General features: G+C 40.1%; 1 protein-coding gene across 2 annotated transcripts in view; it reads left to right on the forward strand.

The window, feature by feature from the left end:
- The window catches only part of LOC147688594 (sodium channel protein type 5 subunit alpha-like), a 1,046,042-nt gene that overhangs the window by 295,084 nt on the left and 730,468 nt on the right, over positions 1-20,490 (forward strand). For both annotated transcript variants that reach the window (XM_086941454.1, XM_086941453.1), the window contains exons 6-7: positions 2,121-2,212; positions 16,655-16,882. In XM_086941454.1, coding sequence (XP_086797580.1) covers positions 2,121-2,212; positions 16,655-16,882 — 320 coding nt within the window. The remainder of the gene's footprint in view (positions 1-2,120; positions 2,213-16,654; positions 16,883-20,490) is intronic.

Consider the following 20,490-nt stretch of genomic DNA (forward strand, 5'->3'; position numbering starts at 1 on the left):
ACAGTCACTTCGAATGTCCCTTCCCCAAATCAAGGTATGGAAAAAAAACATCCTGTCACAAACTCTACCAACATCCGCCATTTTCTTTAATTTTCTAATGCTTAAAAATGGCAATATCTGGATTTAGGAAGCCATCTTTTAATTTGTGCTGCTAACATGTGAGGAGGAAGTCTATAAAGATTTCTCTTCTTAATGCGAAGAATGAAACAAAATTAGGTAGATACGAGTTGCTATCTAGAGGCGCTGCATATGCTTGAGTGAGCAGCGCGATTGGAGCATCCTCAAGTCATTACGGGGTCTGAACTGTTAGAATACATCTCTCGCTCTTTACAATTGCAAAATTATCACCTCGGATGGGCTGCAGGACAAATAATAATTACATTCTGTGTTCACACAGTATTCAAATGAAGCTAATGCTAGCATGTGGCACCGCTCCTACGCAGTGAGAGTCTGGCTGGATAAGCCCTTGTGCCCCGCTTCATGTTTCTGTGTTGATGATTGCAGGCTTTTGGTAGGATAAATATGAACAGTAGCATAGCATAAATCCATACATTATTGGGCACCCTCAAATCACAGTTTTTAGTCCTGGTGTTAGCCAAGATCTTATATATACTGTACATACTTATATACAGAGACTTTCAGTGTGCCCTTTTCATCTATTGATCTAATGTAGTGTCAATTAGATTTTGCTTCTCCCACCACGACATACAGCACGATACAAATAGTCAGGCCTATTCAGCCGTTGGCTTACCTGATCCTGAGGGGTGGAATTCTCCCCTTGCACAATGTGCACATCCACACAAAAAGTAGTCTCCTTCAGTAGCTGGGACTACTGGTGCAATATGAGTCACATTAAACATATTATAGATTTTAGATAATGCTTGGTTTAGTTTGGCAAGGACCCAACAGTTCCCCCATCACTGCATCTGTGAAGCTCGTATGTCATATCTTCATCCTAAAAAAAAAACCACAAATCGCAAACAAAACAAGCATTGGTAAAGCTAAAATGCCCTTAGCCAATGCCTTGTATTATTGGTTGTGGCCCAAGGTAACATTGAAGCACTGAGAATATCTTTGAACATTCTGAAATGATGGTGTGGCGCTTGTTAAAGAGCAGGAAAGACAAAGTTTTAGGCCCTAGGCTTTTCTGCATAACTTCCAGAGCAGCAGGGGAGAATCCTCATCCTATATAGGGTGTGGTAATTACCACAATAATTTGAATTGAGATCTTTACACAGAGACGGGTTTGAGCAAGGATCGAAATTCACTGTCTGACTCATAATCAGGGCAGGACTGGCTGTAGTGGGCACTGGGCGTTTCTCCAGTGGGCCTCCAGGGTGGGGGGTCGGTTTTGGACCCATGGGGGCCGTTTTTGTTACCAGGGCTGGTTTTGCAGCATAGCCACAATCTCGGCTCCCTGTAACAAAAGCGGCCGAAATCGGCCTTGGCAACCAGCTCGGCCGCCCCTTCTCCCCCAGGAGGGCCGGCCGAGCTGTGCCAGTTTCGGTTCCCCGTCCGGCGGTGCTCATACTTTATGTTTTGGGTTGTTAAGTGATTTGCTTTGTGGGTGACTATGGAGCAGGCACCCTGACTGTTAATCTTTCTCATTGTTATGATTGCAAATACCATTTAACAATATATCAAATTGTAAAAAGGGCCTGTCTAGTGAAAACTTCTGCTCTGGCAACTGTTCCGCCTACCATACCATGCCACCTCAAGAGAAGGGATCCATAATTCCAACTCTAGGATAAACATTTTTGTTGGCATGCGAGGGTACTTTTCTCTGGACAGGCACCTTTACAGTGTTAATGGCCGGGTTACATTGTTCGTTCAGTTGCATGCCTTGGTGTATGACAGCAAATAACTGTGATTTGGTTCTACAGGTATGTAACCGCATTTGTAAACCTAGGCAATGTTTCAGCCCTTCGATCTTTCCGAGTTCTGAGAGCTTTAAAAGCTATCTCAGTAATCCCAGGTAAGGAGCTCCCTCTTCCTACAATAACTAGTGACTCCCGCTTTAAATGATGCTCTTTGTCCGCCTGCCTCCTCTTCTCCCATTCACTGTTGTTGCCTGATGGTGTTTTTGTCGCTGTCTTGTGTGTGACTCTCCCTTGTTACAGATATGCAACTGAATTTGTGGACCTGGGCAATGTCTCAGCCTTGCGAACGTTCAGAGTACTTCGAGCATTGAAAACAATTTCAGTTATTCCAGGTGAGACTCAGGTTAAACACTGAGGCTGCTGCCCGAGCCCCCATTCCATGTCCTCGTAGAGCGTAGATGAGCGTGACACATGGTGCAATGCCATGCTAGGAACTGATTGGGAATGGAATGAAGGGAATGCACCTGTCAATAGAATACTTTTTCCATTTGTTGCAAATTTGCTCCTGAGTTGCTTTACAGATTTAAGTTGTAGTGCATACCCAAGTCTCTATCTATCGATCTATTGATCAGTCTGTCTGTCTATTGATTGATCAATCAATCTGTCTGTCTTTCTTTTGGTTGATCGATTGTTTGATCAATCGATCAATTGGTCTGTCCATCTGTCTGTCTGTCTGTTTATCCAAGTCCTTAAGGTACCTGTCTCCACCCATACCACTATCTCTCTGCTAGCGTTCCCCATTTGGCCTTCAGCCTTTCCATTTCTCTTTTCACTTGCCAATCTATTCATCTTCATGTGTGTTTGTCTTTTTCTACTTGGTTGTATTTTGTCATTCTCTCGGTCCTTTTGATGGAGAATGACAATGAAAATATCACTGGCCCTCTGAAATGGTTGTCATTATTGATGTCATTGATGATGTCATTTATGAAGTTACATGCAATGGCATGAGTAATGTCGTCAACAATTCATTCTGGAAGGAGCCAAACAATTACCCTATTTATGCTACATTGCATGGCCAAAATTAACTTTGATAAAATCCCTCATGTATTTTCAAAGTTGCTGCCTGACTTTTCTCAAATAAATGTTCTAAAACACTAAAGTATACAAAAAAGTGACGGATGGAATGCTTGAATTATTGTCAGCCACTGGTAATTACTCAAAGCCGCATCCAGTTCATCAATATTTTGGAATGCTTGAATTAATCTCAACGTCTGGTAATTACTCAGGGCTGTATCCCAGTCCATTGGTATGTTGCACACTGTGCAACCTCAGTTTGGACCCAGCTATATGCAAATCAGTCCTCACTGTGCTCCAACTGGAACAGTCCAGCCCGAACTGCCAGGCAGGTCCTCCCTGATTCTAGACACAAGCAACCCAGGACTGTTTCGCCCACGTTATGGGCTCATCAGCCAGGTACAGCTGGTTCCAGTGATTCAGTGCGCACGGTACCCACATCTGGGAATACCTGTCCCACTATGGGTGACAAACTAAATTATATTAAAAAGTAATGACCTAGTCCATAATTATTTTGTACACCATGCCATCCAAAACCGGTCCTGGGTTACTTGTGTTCCGAATCAGAGAAGACCTAGTTTGGCAGTTCGGGCTAGACCATTCACATTGGTGCAGGTTCAAGACTGATTTGCATAAAACTGGGTCCAAACAGAGGTGGCATGGTGTGCAAAATAAGGATGGACTGGAGTGTGGCCCAAGTAATTACCAGTGGCTGAGATTAATTCAAGCATTCCTCCCATTACTTTTTGTGTACATTAGTATGTTCTAAATCATTGTCATCATTGATGCCCTCCTATGATTTTGAAAACGCCATGACTTATCAATATTAGGCATATCAAGCGAATGCTATTTGAGCCATATTTCAGACAGTGGATCAATGATATGAAATCTAACAGTTTGTGGAACATGGCTTATCCAAATCAAGAGCATAATATTAAAATAAAATTAAAATATGAATTGTACAAATCTTGGAAACATTATAAATCTCTGTTTAATTCCCTTAGCAATATTTCTACGGAGAAGCTTCCTTTCCCCAGCCCTTGGAAGCATGTAATTTTTCATGTTTCTCCATTTTCTGCTCTATTTTTATTTTGCTTATCTTAGAGTAAAGGTAGAAGTTCTCAAAAAGAGTAGGAAATGCATCGAATATATTTCTGAATGCCCATAAAATTACCACATTGTATGTGTGTGTTAACCTTATTGGCGTAGACAACCCTGCTGTGAGTACTCTGGGAACACCCATGCATTGAACACCTGCAGAAATCCGCATATTTATGGAACTTTCCACACTTATAAAAGGTGTCTCCACACACCAAATATAGTCTAATCCTTCCTATGTGATTACAAATCAGATTCTGTGAGTCCCGTGGTCCAATGTAAATGGCAATAAATCTATCTTATGCATTGAACCAGTCTAGGAAATGAGGCTCTAAAGTGTAGAAATGTGAAAAATTAGGAATCCACCTATTTTTTTTTTAATTTCTCTGACAGAGTGGATGCGGGGAAAAAATAATTTGCTTTACAGGTGGATTCCTGCACAAAACAATAAAATCACTTGTGTTCTGGAGTTCCAGGTTTCCTTGAACCGCAACCTGCTACTGGGAGGAGAAAGCGACCCATCTCATCAGTGAATGGGCTGCTGTCAAGGAATCAAAAGGGTCTAACCAAAGATAGCATTCATGTTGTCTCGTTTCTTGTCTGCTTAAGCATTGGACGCCTGCCTTTTACTATTTTGTTAAGCAGTTAAGGAAAGTACAGATTTTCCCTTTAAAAAAATAGCACATCTTGTAGAGTGGTTCAAACATGTTCAAAGATGTAAGACTATGCACTGTCTCAATTCACACAAAATTGCCAGGTGTGTACAATCACAGTCTCGTTCACTCTTCCATCTGAGCTGCTGTCCAGTGACACTACTGGGCAGTTGTCATGATCAATGTTTTGTCTATTAACACGGAAATAGAATTCACTTCATATTATAATTGGTGGTCGCGTAGTGCACCCAGATGTGGCATAGAATTTAAATAGGCACCGCAGTGGCCCCACAAGTCTAAACTAATATAGATGCTTGAAAAATAGAGCTGTCTCCTTCTCTTTCCTTTCCTTTGTTCTGTTACTGTTTTTCTCTGACAACACCGGTGATGTCCCATGCTCTCCAGCAGCAGTACCAACTGGACTCATTAACAATGTAAAGCGTAGCACCTCCCTTTTGTAGCTCTCAAAGGGGAATTTATACTCAAGGAGTCATCTGCAGTGACTCTGGAGCTGCCTGTTAGTTCTTTGATTTTTCAGTTTGTGAGTCTGATAATTGACTGCGTGCCCACCAAAACTGTACTCCCAGTCTGAGAGGGTCTCGCGTCTAAGAGGCTATTCTGCTGAGATTATGATTTGTATTCTGCGGACAGGTGTCATTCAGCCTCAGTGTTTAACACATCTGACCTGCATGGCGAGGTAAAGGGATGGGACATGGTGCATGGTGAGCCCCAAACTTGGTTCTCCCAATCTGATGTTGGCAGTCATAGGGGCATCTCTCAAAAATCATTGTTATGAGGTGTGTAAGTCTAATTATTTCAACAGAAGCAGCCAGCGACTATAGCACCCAAAATGTACTAGGCTGACACACAAAAGCTCAGGACTGGAAACTGTGTCAGTAAAGAGATGGAATGAGGTGGTCACCCTTCTTGCAGCAGTACAAAGGGCCCACAGCTAGTACAGAGTGATCACTTCCAATATTCCTTCTCCACTGGCCATTGCTGTCTGGTAGCCCAAATCACCAACCCCTTAGCCAGAGCACTAGAATGCAGAATGGACCTTCTATTGTTCCGTCTTTCTACTAATCATAATTAAATGTTTTGTCTACCTACTTCATTAAGGTATACTCTTATTGCCAAACGTCATTGTTTATTTTTCTCCCAAAGGTGGATTAAAAGCATCTATCGATGACCCACAGTCCACCCTCAACATTTAAGGCCATTCTGCAGATAGCCTTGCATTTAGAGCTTTTGAAGCTGAGTAGAAATGATTCAGGGTACCAGACACAGCTGCCTTTCAAGCCCATCTTTAGGAGGCATGAAACAATCCTTTTCATGCTTAATGATGTACAGTTGATCGTGCAAGGGCTATCAGGGCACACCTGGTGGCAATCTTGCGTATTTCCGTAGATGCACATATGTCTCCTTGTGTAATATGGGTCTAATAGTCGAAAAATCATAGAATTTAAATTGCTTCTATCACCTCTTATCCAAGAGTTGAAACCTCCAGAACAGAGGTGTCCCACACAGACTGCACAGTGTGTGAAAGCCCTGCCAATGGACATGGGAGGCAAGGGAGATCATATGGGGAATTGGCGTAAGGCAACGCCACAAGTCTTCTTACTGTGCTGCCATACACCAATGTGAAAGGGCAGAAATGCACCATATTTATGAAATACAGTGCATTCCTGTCTTTACCCCCTGCACTGGTGCATAATCTGCTGCATAGTGCCAATGCAGACTCCCTTGCACTATGGTGCAAGGGTGTCTGCGTTGAATGCAGGATTGTTTTTATTCAGGAAGGGGCACCTTCCTGCTCAAAAACAATCCGAGAGGCATTTTCCCTCTTCTATGTGTGCTGCGGAATGCAGCACACATGGAAAGAGGAAATAGCAAGGAGAAATAAACATATTTCTCCTTGTTACGCCTGCTCAGGGGATACAGATGGTTTTGTTGCTGCCCCAGGTTTATATGATTAAGTAAATCTGGGGCAGCGTCAAAGTCTGTGAGTTTTGCGTGAGAAAATCCACCGCAACGCTCATGAAGCGGCACCTTGATGCAGAATAAGGCAAGGCAGTGACTTCCGCTGCTTTGTCTTACTCCATATCTACCAGGCCATTTAAAGCCATCAAAGTGGCTTTGCGTCGCCTCGAAAAAGTGACGTTCCGGCGGCGCAAGCCTCTCATAAAAAAGCCCCTAGATCTTTTGAGAAATGTTCTGTTGTATTACTATTCTTGCTATCCATCAAATTTCAGGAGCTTGTATAACAATAATCTTGGTTGCTTTTCAATACAAGCACTAAGCCCATCCCTCTGCAGTTTAGCGGCATATAGAATAAAACGAGAACTGTTTTTTTCTCAACAAAACGGCCTACTGGAAAACAAAGCCACTGAAAGCAATGAAAAATTGAATAGATTAAAAGCATTCTGACACTCACGCTGCCGATTCTAAGAAATTGACAAGCAAGTAGTACTTGTAAGAATTTGTTGTAGTTGATTGATTGCCAACATCTGATTAGGACAATCTGTGACACAAATGCAACCTAACCTTAACAAATTGCATATATTGTTGATGTTCATATTAAATGGAAGAAATGTAATGTTTTAGAATTGTGTTTATTAGTATTTGCATGCTGTTTGTATTTTAAGAATTGCCTTTGATTAATGTTTTTTGCATTGCACTTCATATTGCTTGTTTTCCCTAACCATTTTTAACAAAAACTATCTGATGTATTTCATTTTTCAGTAACTGTATCTGAAATGGCACTTTTAAATGTTTCAACACAACACACTGCACATTCAGAGTTGCGCCAATTTGGGAATCTTTGCGGATAAAACTAAAGACACTGTAGAATCCTATTGAATGTTTGGAGTAAATGCACAATTTATGGTCATAAATGAAACACGTAAATGTTGTTGTGGATATTCTTTGAACTAGACAGGGTTTTACTATGTGATGGGTTGATGAGCATTATCCTGTATGAAACGGACTAGATTCACTCAGGCTGTCCTACTCTTAGCAGCAGGAGTGTCTAAAGTAGAAGCCAGGCACTCCAGATCCATTCCAGATATTTGGGGTTAACAATTGACTACTTAACTGAGTTTTTCATTTATATCAAATGTATATAAAGTTATCTTATTTGGCTATTCAGAAACTCTGCCATTGATCCAGCTACCTATGACTTACCACGGCCCATTCTCCTGATGACAGGAAGTGGTAAGTCAAAGTGGAGTGCCTTACACCACTCATGTGTCAACTTCTTTTGCAGTTTCCATACATCAATAAATCTGTCACTCACTGTCTATTACCTTCCAGACCTCATCTTTATTTGCTTGAAGGTCTCTCAATTAGGACCAGAGATAATATTCATTATACAATTGGACTCTTGGGTCGATTATGATTACGGGCTGCCTGTAAGTTGCAAAACGTCCTTTTTCTCTCCGGTGACTGATTCTTTGGTTAGGTCAAGTACAAATGTCTTGAGACTATTGACAGCCACAATGGAAGGGTATGTCAGAAAATGTATACTCTCAAACAGATGGCGGAAATGCAGCTCTGACTATGACGAGCAACATGAAAGTCCTGTTTATCCTGCAGATGACTTTTCTGGTATAGAACACGTGATAAGTGCATTTGCGGTAAGAAAAAAAAACTAGGCGGCTTTCCCACACCTACTGACTATTTACACTACAAATGGAGGGGCACCAAAGTCAAGGGTCCATTAATGTCATTTTGCCTTAGTGGTTAGGCTTCTTTGATCTGTTATCAGTCTTTCAGGGGCATAATATGCATTCTTGAGTGAGCGCATCTTCCTTGGACAGCACAAAATGGCATCATTAACTCCCTTCCTATTCTTAAGGGATGCCGGTGTTGTCCTTGTAGATCAGATGTTTTGCCAGGTTTGTAATGTTTTTTCCTCATAGTGCCTTTTGGAGGTATACTTTGATAGAAGGTTCCCAGATCCACATGAGCTCTGAAGTGTTTAATCAAAGTGCCTTTTATAATCCTTCAGTTGAAGTAATTTGAGACTTAACTTACTATTTTGCTTGCAGGTTGTATACGCGGTTACACTTAGTGCAGTGAGCAGATTTCTCATTAAACTTTATTGAATATCCTTCATTTCAGGTTCATACAAAAAGGTAACATTTTGCACATAAATTTCAGTAAAATAAAAAACCCAGTCAATTAATCTAATACTTTTGTTTAAGAACAATGGCAGTAGGAGGGTAATACAAGTTACAAATAGTGGTTAAAGGTAGTTTTTCGGTTTAAAATTAATGACCTTACATTATTTCAAATATCCTCTTGGGCAAGTTTTTCACAGTTTCACATGCCACAATTAGATTGAAGGCCTAGTAAGGGATGAGAAAATGAATCTATAGTCAACATTGGCTTGACTTTCATGTAGGCGAAGCCGCTTCGCACCAATCTTACCTCCCTGCGCTCTGGAGAATAAGAAGTTTAGCATATGTTCAAACCAGTAGCTTACATGTCACTGAAACGAGATGGTTTATTCAACGCACATAATCGAATTATATTGGATAGTGTTGGACCACCCCATGTGTGTAGCACTTTATTCTCACCAACACATTCCACTGACTTTATTTATTGATATATGTTGGCCTTACAATGCACATATTATTGCCAGAAGTCAAAGGCAGAATTAGTCTGCAGGCTGTGCACCTCAACATTGTGTAAACCACAAAACATAAGAGTGATTTTACCAAAAGATTTATCCAAAAAGTTTATTTGATATAAATTGAATTTGCATACATTATAGAACAACAGTCCTAAGCATTGTGAATTATGAGGTCATAGGTATAAAGTTGTTCCCACACTGTCCTCTGCTGAACCACTTTCACATGCCTCGCTGTAAATCTGTTGCAAGTGATGACAATGTTGTCAGTTGCATTTCAGACATGTCTTTCTGTATCTAAATATGGCGTGTGTGCCTCAATGTTTAAAAGAGAGGTATGCCTTTGTAACAAGCATGTATCTGAAAATGGAACTTTAACTGCATGTATCCAGAATAAATGGCTTCTTTTGCAATCTGAATTAATCTGATGTTCTCTGTAAATGTTATAAGACTCTTGATTTCCGCTCGCCCTCCTTTCCACTCCGACAGATGTACTGTTAGTAGGGGTGTTGCCAGGTCGAACTCCTTCTCTACCCGCTCTCCTAGTGCATGGCTTGCATATCCATAATACCGCCAGCATTATGTTCGGCCAATCTGGTGTAGATGAATTTGGCTCTGACAACCTCAGATCCTACTACACAGACCATGCTTGCTCTTCTATAGCAGCAGCTCACTGATCCCTGGTTGAGAGCATCCTTGTTAGATTGATCCTTCTGTGCACCAGGCAGCAAACCTCCCCATAGATACAATATTAGGCAAAACTAAACAAAGCAAATAGCTTTCAGGTAGTGAATAATGAAGACACTTTACCAAATAAATTATACTGATCTATCAATCTGTTTCGATTAGAATGTTTTTGTCCTTACTATAAGAAGATAAATGAATAATATAAGTGAAACAAATATACCAGTGCTTCAATATATCAAAAATCCATCTATATTTCATTAACGAGCAAACAGAAAACAAACTACACAAGGTTACAGATAATCATTTGCTGCTGTTTATGCATGCATCACCCATATTGAGGTGTTTTTCACTTTTAAAATGATATTATGGATCTCAAAAGCAAAACACGCAGTTCATGTTTAGATTTAATTTTTAGACGGAGAAGAAAGACCTCCAACCACTACCCTACCTCTTAGGGGAATGAAATTGAGATTTGATATCCACCTTTGTTCCAAGTGAAGTGAATGTATTAATGGGTTTAAGATTTATGCAAATGACAAAACACTACCTCTAAAAGAAAGTAATTGTTGAATAATAAAGGGAACTCGCAAACATTTGGGTTGGCTAATTATGCCAAACAGCTCAGGACCAAATTCTGTAGGTGTCTGTTTCAAATATCCTCCACATTTAATGTCTGTGAAAGAAAGAATAAGCAAATAAAAGTGAGGTAGTTTGACGAAAATTAAAATAATATATCCTTCTAAATCATGCTAGCAGGTACTCTCTGTCTGGTTGAAATTAAGTGCAAGTTATGCACTTCAAGCAATTAAATTCACATAACTTATTTTCTTACTTCCATTGCTACTTAAGGAAGGGGTGGTGCAGATTTCGGGAGTGTGAGTTCTCAGAAAGGACACCTAAAATAAAACATCAGTCTAGACCCCTTTTGTGCTGATTTTTTTTTAAACCAGAGACTAAGGCAGTCTTAGATTGAATGAGAGTTATGTGCCCATTGTTGGACATGATCACGCTCTTCCTTTCTCATTATATGAGCAAAACCACACTAACCGTCAGTCTTTGAAATGTCTGCAAAAGAAACAGGCTACAACCACGGTTAGGATTCCCTATGCGGCTGAATTATATTTGGTTGCAAATTCATTTATATCAAGATTTCAAATGTACACTTTTGAAAATGTACTTTTAAACAAATCCTCAGTTGTAGCCTCTTACCTACCCTCACAGGGTTTATAAAAAAACGTATGAAAAGAGAGTTTGGACACACGTGGCCTTTAAGATAAATTTTCTGGTAGAAATGAATGCAGGGAAATGAAGTTAGAATGACTTTGAGATTGGTTCATAGGGAGGGAGCATGATGTTTATCCCTTTTTTGACTAAAAGGGTTATGCAATTTGCAAAAAGAAGATCTGCTGTATTTAAATTCATGAAAATTCTTGAAATTAAATTCCGCAGGAAATTTGCTTCACAGTGTTACCTAGGCTTCCGTATATGGGAGTCTAGTGTGGGGTGTCCATAAGCAGGAATCTGCTAGGAACACCCATGTAGGTATTAATTCATTAATTCTACATAAGATTACTTTAAAAGTCAATGTTTTTTCTGTTAGGCTTTCAAAGCTAATGAAACAAGTTGCGTAATAAACATATTTTCCTTTCCCCTAAAGCATCTTCTGCATCACAGTACACGGTTGTAAAATATCAGATGCAAATTGTTCAACAAACAAAGCAACAGACTGGCAATACACCAGATAATTCCACCTTAAAAAGATCCCTACCTTGATTTTTTGTTTATTCCAACCAAAAGTTTCATCAAACTTTTAATAATTAATTTAATTTGCAGCTGATTAAGACACAATCCTATGTTCCTTGAGCTTTTTAAGTTGGGCTTGACACAGCACCTGTCAGGATACATATTCTTACAATTCCTTTACACTGTACATAGTGAGTGTTTTGCGTCCTCCCAGGGTAATATTCTTTCCTCACTCCATGCTTTTGGCTGTTTGGTGTATACTTTCACCTTCTATGGAGTGCTGGCATTGCTATGCATGGGGTAATTTTTTAACATCCCTAAAGTGCTGTGAAATCCTCAAACATTGCATTGATTATCTCTTAGGTCGATTATACACAGATAGCCATTGTTTTCATTGGAGCTCCAAATGCAAGCTAGACCTATTGGGTTTGCCAAACCTTATTTTGTTATCTTAGGTGGTGAGCAGGGCCGGACTGGCTGCTGGGCGTTTTGGCATTCTGCCAAGCTGGGGGCTCATGTCACTGCGGTGGGGGCTAATTTAGTGTAAGTCCTGCGTGTACTTCGAAAGAAACAAAGCAAAACAAATTTTGTTCAACACACGCAGGTCCCCATCAACGAAATCAGCACCCAGCTTGGCAGCATGACAAAAAACCCGGGACCAGTCCGGCCCTGGTGGTGAGTGCAAAATGTTAGCTTACCAGTCTATAAACATGGGTAGCCATACCGCAAATGAGGCCTTGGAGAGTTCGACAGAAATCCGATATGGAACTGGGTATTATGAACTGCAACATGAAGACAAAATGCCAATGATTTGGCAGGCTCCCAAAATTGTTTGACTACATAAACATTCCAGGCTCTTTTTTCCGCCTGGGACCATACCGCAGCTACAGTACCAACCGTTAATGTACAACCAGGAAGCAGCACTAAAATGGACCTCGGGGAGGGGGGGTGGGGAGGATTGTGCTTATTTTTTGCTTTAGAGCCTTTTGAGACCTGAGTCCGCGTTGAGTTTAATTGTGGTTTCACTTCCTCGTGTGAATAAAATCAGGGGGGAAAAGTTCAATAATGTTCTTAAAATGGCGCAATGCCTTTTGCACTCACCTTTCTTTACTTTGCACTGTTAGTAAATTTGGTAAACACTTGGTGCAAATGCTATTTTTGCCAAGGAGTTTTGAGACAGTTTTTTGTCTAACAGCGGAGGTTTTTGCGCTAGTACATAGTGTAAAAGCGTACTAGAGTTTGCTCAGTAAATAGACTGCTCTTTTCCAATGATTTACATCCCAAAGACCTGGATGAATGGACTTCCATTTGAAACAACCATTACCCGGGGATTGTTGGGCCAGAACCCTGCTGTTACTCTCACAACATTCATTTTACGGTGTCTGGTAATAAAAAAACGTGTCTAAAAATAGCCTACCTGCAGGCAGAGGGCCTGATTCATAAAAATGGAAATCCCACATAGTGGTGCTTTTTCTTGATTTCTAACACGTAGATAAAAAAGGAAATGCTATTTTGAGCAGAATAAGTAGACGCCTTGCTTGTGAAAGCTGAGTTTGAAGTGGGTCGCTGAGACACTCAGAGACAGGCTATTCTAGGCAGACTCAATCCACCTGCTGAACACGGAGAAAGTATCCTGTGAAAGGGCTATTACAAAGGCTTTTATTCTCACTGCTGTGATTGCTCTAAAAGATTTGTTTTGCTGGCTTAGTTCTGAAAATTTTGAAAATCACACGTTCCCTCCAAATATCCTGCATTTCTAAAATTAAAAAGCATATCGCAAAAAAACTATAATTCCGTAAAACATCAAGACTATTTCTGTCAAATATCAAATAATTGCATGGCCCTGATGCCTCTCAGCCGGGTTAGCGCAATGTAATATCACATAGCAGTAGCATACAACAAAGGCCGCCGAGTTGTTTGCCAATTTGTGTTATCTTTTTGTTTTTTGGGTGTGGTGTCAAATTTGCTTTTTAAATATCCTTATTCTCTTATTTCTGTTCAAAGAGATTCACTTTACACTTGATGGCTCACTTTAGAAGAATTTGTAAACGCAAATTTCATTAATATGTCTTCAATGGAAATATAGAGGACTGGCTCTGTACAATCATTATCTTACAGAATGGAGACATCCTGGTTCAGAGCCGTAAGCAGTTGAGCTATCTCTGCAGTCTGAGTGGTGTAAGGGTGTCCACAATGCTCAGGTAATCATTGCTAAGTTGAGTGAGGGTGCATGACTCAATATCAGGGTCAAGAATATCAATCTACAGGTATACAAAGCCACAAAATCTACAACAGACTGGAGCATCCCACCAGAAGATTTACTAATCTTAACTTCATCTCCACTTACTGTGACAATAAATTGTTAGTCAATATAATAGAGCCAATATACCTAAATTTTTTACATTTTGAAAATTAGCTTTGATATTTTAACTTCGATATTATGGTAGAGCACCAGTGGAAGGTTGTGCAAAAAACGGACTGCTAAAAAATACAGATGTTTATGTTCGGATACTGTGAAGGAGACAAAAGGGCTAGTGATGCAACATGAGTCGGGTTCCTGTTCTTCCAAGAAAGGAACCGTTTCAGACACATCTGGAGTTCTCACCGACAGGTTCCCGATAAGAAAAGTCTTCAATTTACTCTGTCATTTAATTCATTATGTTGGCCTGCTAGTATTGTTGTGCCAGTCCTTGCACAAGGGTCTGAGATCCTGATTAACTTGTTTAAAAAAATGTCATCTATGCCTCTGGACATAAATTACCTTCAGGGGACCTATGATAACTCTGGCGTGTGTGTCCTGAGAATAAGTCTACAAATTCTGATAAAGCACAAAAAACGAACTGGCGCATTATAAAGACATTCTAGCATGTTTAGGGCCATATGTATAAAGGCCAAATGGGTTTGCAAAGGCGTTTGCGAACTCATTTTCGCAAAATGGTATGTATGTAGGAATTTGGGTACAAAATAAGGAATCGCAAAATTTGCGATTCCTTATTTTGCGATTGCTTAAATGCAATGTATTAAGCAAAAAAAATTCAAAAATGCCATTAAGGAATCGCAAATTACCACCAACTTCTATTTGGTGGTTAGTTGCAATTTCTTTGAAAAATGCACATTTCAGCATTTTTCAAAAGTGCCATGTGACGCACATACAAGCCCTTAGGGCATGTATGTGCACCACATGTGCACCCATACTTATTTCAGGGGTGCAACAGAGTGTCCTTTGGCCACCCCTGCACCCTTGAAATTATTCTCAATTTACGATTAGCAAATTGCGAATCGCATATTGAGATAAAATTCCCAATCCTTCCTATGGGCCAGGAGGCCCATAGAAATGAATGGGAAAGTATTCCTTAATTGCGAATTCACAATTAAGGAATATCAAGAAATCGCTAAAAAATTGCGATTTTCTTGATACATACCAATTAGCGATTCTGAAATAGTGATTTCTTAAAAATCGCTATTACAGAATCGCTAATTGGTATCTTGATACATATGGCCCTTAGTCATTTTTGAATTTGACGTGCTCATTCAAGATGTTCACCTTGTAGGAGCCCTTTTACATCACCTAACACTATTCTATGTAAAGACAATCGCTAATCACAAAAGGGTGATTCAGGAAAAATAGAGCTGCCAATTGCTCCAAACATGCAGTCTCATTTTTAACGCAGCACGATCTCCATAACTATGAGAATTTAATAGGGCTGAACTTTCAGCTAATAACAAGTGTGAGATATGTTTTATTAGTAGCTAACTTACATTGAGTGAACAAGCAGAGCCAATGAGCCCAGTTGTCTCAAAAGCCTCTGGGTTGACTTGAAAGTAATTTTCCTGCTATATTTTCTAAATATTGTTCCTAAAATTGGGAATGTTTTTCCATCCCTTGTGCAGTCATCCTTTTAGAAATAAAAAACTTCACCATCAAGTACATGTGGAGGAAAATGATAAATTGAATGAACAAAAAATGTAACACAAGTCCACTTTTTAAGCAGCCTAACTATCATAAAATGTAATCAACTAAAACTTTATTAGTGATGATACTCAAATAAAAATATTGTACATGACAATGTTTTCTCCTATGTGCATTGCAAACGTGATACTAAATATATATTTACAAATTTAAATTACCACTTTTAGATGAACATTGTACCTCCAAAATTCTTCATGTTTACCAACTAATGTGCATCTTGACACAGCAACAGATATCTTCACTAAAATCATATCCTCTGCACAGCACAATTTAATTGTTTTCTGTTATTTGTAAAGGAAGCATTATAGTCTAGCATTTACCTTACTATTTTCCATAGCAGGATTAATTTTCAAAAGTAAAAAACATGTTTTTCCAACACCTATACTTGAAAATAAAAAAGGTTTTGAGAAAGTCGAAAAAAATCTAAGACTGATCTCCTCTTTTGATTTCCCACATTTGTTTTTGAGTTGATTGTTTTTGAGAGGAACATTACTGAAGGCAGCCTTATCCCTAAGTATGTTCAGTAGTTTCACTACCATGGGTCTGAGGTACACTAAGCAATAGAGCTAATCACAAACATTCTTTTACAAACTATGAAATGAAGTTGATTGGGCCCTCGCACCCTAATATTGGCACTGTCTCCGAAACCAGGAGTGTCAAACATAGAACCTGCATGGGATGGGTCCATGCCAGAGTTTCAGGATAGCCACTGACCATGTAAATAGCTTTCATTTAGATTCATGCCATGCACACTTATCGTACTTAGATATCCTTACATATTAGTGGATTAATGGATCTGCTTTTCCTGGTGCAACCTTGAACCCCCTGGTCCTATATTAGTGAGTGAGTGAAACTTTATCACGGCACATAATACAGACCTACCTCTCGCTCAGCATCTCGGTGAAAGATCTTGAGTAATTTGCAGTGCTGTGGATTGCTTTGGCCAATAAGCTGTTGGACTTTGTCCCCCACATAGGACTGAAGACCATTGTTGGCGCCCTTATCCAGTCAGTTAGGAAACTTGCAGATGTGATGATCCTGACTGTGTTCTGCTTGAGTGTCTTTGCCCTCATAGGCCTTCAGCTCTTCATGGGCAACCTAAGGCAAAAGTGTGTCCGGGACTTCACTTTGCTCAACACCACCGGCAGCTTTTCATGGAATGACAGTGATTGGGAATCCTACGAGGCCTTCATTAGTAATTCCAGTAAGTTGTTGTTTTTTTCTCAACTTTATAAAATGCGAGCAATATTAAGAAATATATGTATGAAATGTTGTTGTGCAAGAGCTCTTTTTGCTGAAATGTATTTATTGGTTGGCTCAAAATCTTATCATTCTTACAAAAAGGAGTAGAGTGCTTTTGTTTTATTATTGGGTGGGTGTGTTGCAGACAATACAATTATAAAGATCAGCTGCACAAACTGTGATCTGTGCTACTTTTTGTGATTTCTGTCTGTACACGAGGGATTGCCACTGTTGAGCAGGCTTTGTTAGTTTCACCCTACTTGTCCCTAGTTCTGATTACTGGATATTTCTAATACTGTATGAATTTGTTTTCTAATAGTAGGTTCATTAGGTAACTTTTTCATGAACATAACCTCTAATGGCATGGCTTTAATTTTCTTTCCATTTTAATTTGCCAAATTGTGTGTTTGCGATGCAGGACCAAACTGAAGGTCACACAATTAATCCATTGCAACAAAACAGAATAGACTGACTTATTCTGCACTATGGGAGATGAGCTATAGCAGTAGAGGTTCAGATATTGAGGTCTGGTGAAAGGCAATTGGGTTCTATGCCAATCCCTCGACTTTTGATAGGTCCACATAGCCAGCAAAAGCCTCAAATTGGTGTGCATATACATGTCTTGGTTCATTCAAAAGCATCTGGCACAGAGTGGCATGCTGTACATCAGTGGTTCCTAACCTGCGGTCAGACGCCACTTGGGGGCCACAAAGCCTGCTCAAGAGGGCTGGTACGATTTTGCCAAATTAAATAATATGAAAATGTATAAAATAAAATTAATAAAGAACATGCATTTAAATAGTAGAAATTGGAAATATGAAAGCTCTTTCTATGTTTGATTGTGCATTAAACGTAATATTTCAATATTTGAGCATTTGTTTGGTGTATACTTGTTTTTGAATTTTTTGTGTATTGTTTAGAATTTTAAATCTTAGAAACTGCTTAGGCCGAGGATCCCTAACTTCCAGTAATGACTCAGAAGGAGTCCCGGGTTCAAGTAACGATTTAGTGGTGGTCCACATAAGTCAAAAGGATAAGAACCACTGCTGTAAATGACTTGACTTAACCAGGCTGTAATTATAACGTGCACGCCACCTATATGAAGAGTTGTTTCCAAGGGAGACCTATAATGAACAGAGCTCCTGTCTCAGAAGGAAGCACATCCAATGACATTAACAGTCCGTATGTGGATTGCTGGTCCGGCAAAGGAATTGTAGGTCATCAGCTGAGGCAGTGCCAACGACTGATATTTACATGTGCACCATGCTCTTTGTCAGTTTATCAGGTATGCATTGAAAAGTTTGCATTTCGAATACTTGCACTTTGTTGGAATGGGGATATGCCCCATCAAGTGAATCATAAAACTCACTGCATCAATCACTGTGTATCCTATGTGACTCAAACTACTTTCAGACTGCCACTGAAAATTGGGAAATATGGCCTCCTGTGTCCCCATTTCAAAGGAGTTATGCGTAAGGTACAACCTCATAGTTCAAGCAACAAGATTCGGGGCACACTGAGGATCCATCTAAAAGAGGCCTAGTGACATGGACAAGGGAGGGGACACCGGTGCTGACAGAGCTTGTCTTTCTTTCAAATTCCTTGAGTCCTAGCCAGTGGTAAAGCCAGGGCCATACAGGCCCTCATGCAAGCAAGGAAATGTGTCCTGCTCCCTGACTGGTTAGTTAAAGAGAGACACAAGTGAGTTAAAATGCCCTCCCCCCCTCCGACCTCTCTGCCCCAGTGGCACTGTATCTGCTCCACTAATGATAACTCTGCTCAGGGTAGAAACCAAAGTGTAAGAAGGTGAAGGTAACTTGGAGCACGCCAACATTCCTGCTGTCCCCTCTAGTCAGAGCGATTAAATGGTTGGGTAGAAAGCAATGAGAGTACAGAGTTTCCATGTGTGCTCGTCGCCAATTGGAAATACATTGATTTGCATTTTTCCAAGTCCTGTATCAAAATTCGTATATCTGCTTCTTGAAAAATAGATTGTGCGTTTTTTCAATACACTATAACGATAAAGCTGTGACCATCATTTTTTTTAGATAAGGCAAAAGACTTTCCCCTAGATTCATCAAAGTCATGTTTTCTGAGTCCTTAATAGCGAATTTTAAGGAATCGCTATTAAAGACTCGCAAAACGGGATGCATGTAGAAATCGCAATATTTTTAGCGATTTCTACTGCTTCCTAATTTGCGATTCGCTAATTGCGAATCGCAAATAAGCAATGGCTTTCCCATTCATGCCAGGGTGTCCACACCCTGTTGCACCCCTCAAATGGTAATGTACTCTGGTGTTGCGCACACACATGTCCCAAGGACATGTGTGTGTGTAACATACAACTTAGTAAAATGCACTAAAGTGCATTTTTCTAAGTTTTTGCTATTTACCACGTAGTTAGACTTTGCGGTAAATAGCGGCCCCAGATTGCGAATTCGCAATTTTGAAATGTTTCATCCATTGCATTTGAGGAATCTAAAATTGAGATTCCTTAAATGCAAATAATCGCAATGTAGCGATTTCTAAAATTGCGATTTTTGCATTTGGGATGATGCTTCCCAAATGCAAAAATACCGCTCGCAAAGGGCCAGATTCTCAGAATCTGGCCCTTTGCGAGCGGATTTTGGTTTGATGAATCTGGCTGTTTGTATAATATTGTAGCATCAGAATTAGGTGCGCTGGCTTTCATTGTGCAATGTTGTGCCTTCACAGCAGTGCACAGTGACTTACAATTTTTAGAGTTAACTCCTTAAATAGTGGGATCCCTGGCCCCACATTAAGGGCCAGATCTATCAAAGGGTTTTATCCATTCTGTGTCTATGGGAAAATGTGTTCATACATATGGCCCTAAATACCTGACCTCTTTTCACATTCCTCCTTTCAGCTCTCTTCCTCCTAATTGCTTTGACCTGTGAAACAGATCCTCCCCATCAGGGGATTGATTGTGCTTCACTGCACTTTCCACAACTCCTAGAAGTAGCCTGTCATGATATGTCTGCGTCCTGCTGCTGCATTTGGTCCACCCCTGCTGCATAATTCCAGTGGCCCTGGATATAAAACTCTGCCACAGTAACCCCTTGTACTCGAGAGGGCTGGACAAAAGATGTGGCACTGAGTTTGGATAGTTGAGTGGAATAGAAAAATGTCTCAGTCAGAACCAGTAAGACATGCCACAGCTGTATCATGCTAACCTGTATTCCATGAACAGGGCTTTCAAATGCTGCAGACCCCGTTGACCGGATGTATGTCGTTACAACGCATACTTTTACAACGCATACCTTTACACCGCATTTTTTACAACGCAACATCCATTACAACGCATTCCATTACAACGCATTCCATTACAACGCATCTTTAAAAACGACCTTTACAACGCATTCCACTACAACGCATACTACCTTTACAACGCATACCATTACAACGCATACCATTACATTGCATGTATGGTAAGTATTGGATACTGTAGGTGTAAAATTTACTATTCTAACTCCAGGGGGTGCAACAGTAGGGTAAGTGTTGGATAGTGTAGGGGTAAAAATGACTATTCTAACTCCAGGGGTGCAACAG

This window comes from Lissotriton vulgaris, chromosome 10, assembly GCF_964263255.1.
Source record: "Lissotriton vulgaris chromosome 10, aLisVul1.2, whole genome shotgun sequence".
In the NCBI taxonomy this organism is placed as follows: Eukaryota; Metazoa; Chordata; class Amphibia; order Caudata; family Salamandridae; genus Lissotriton; species Lissotriton vulgaris.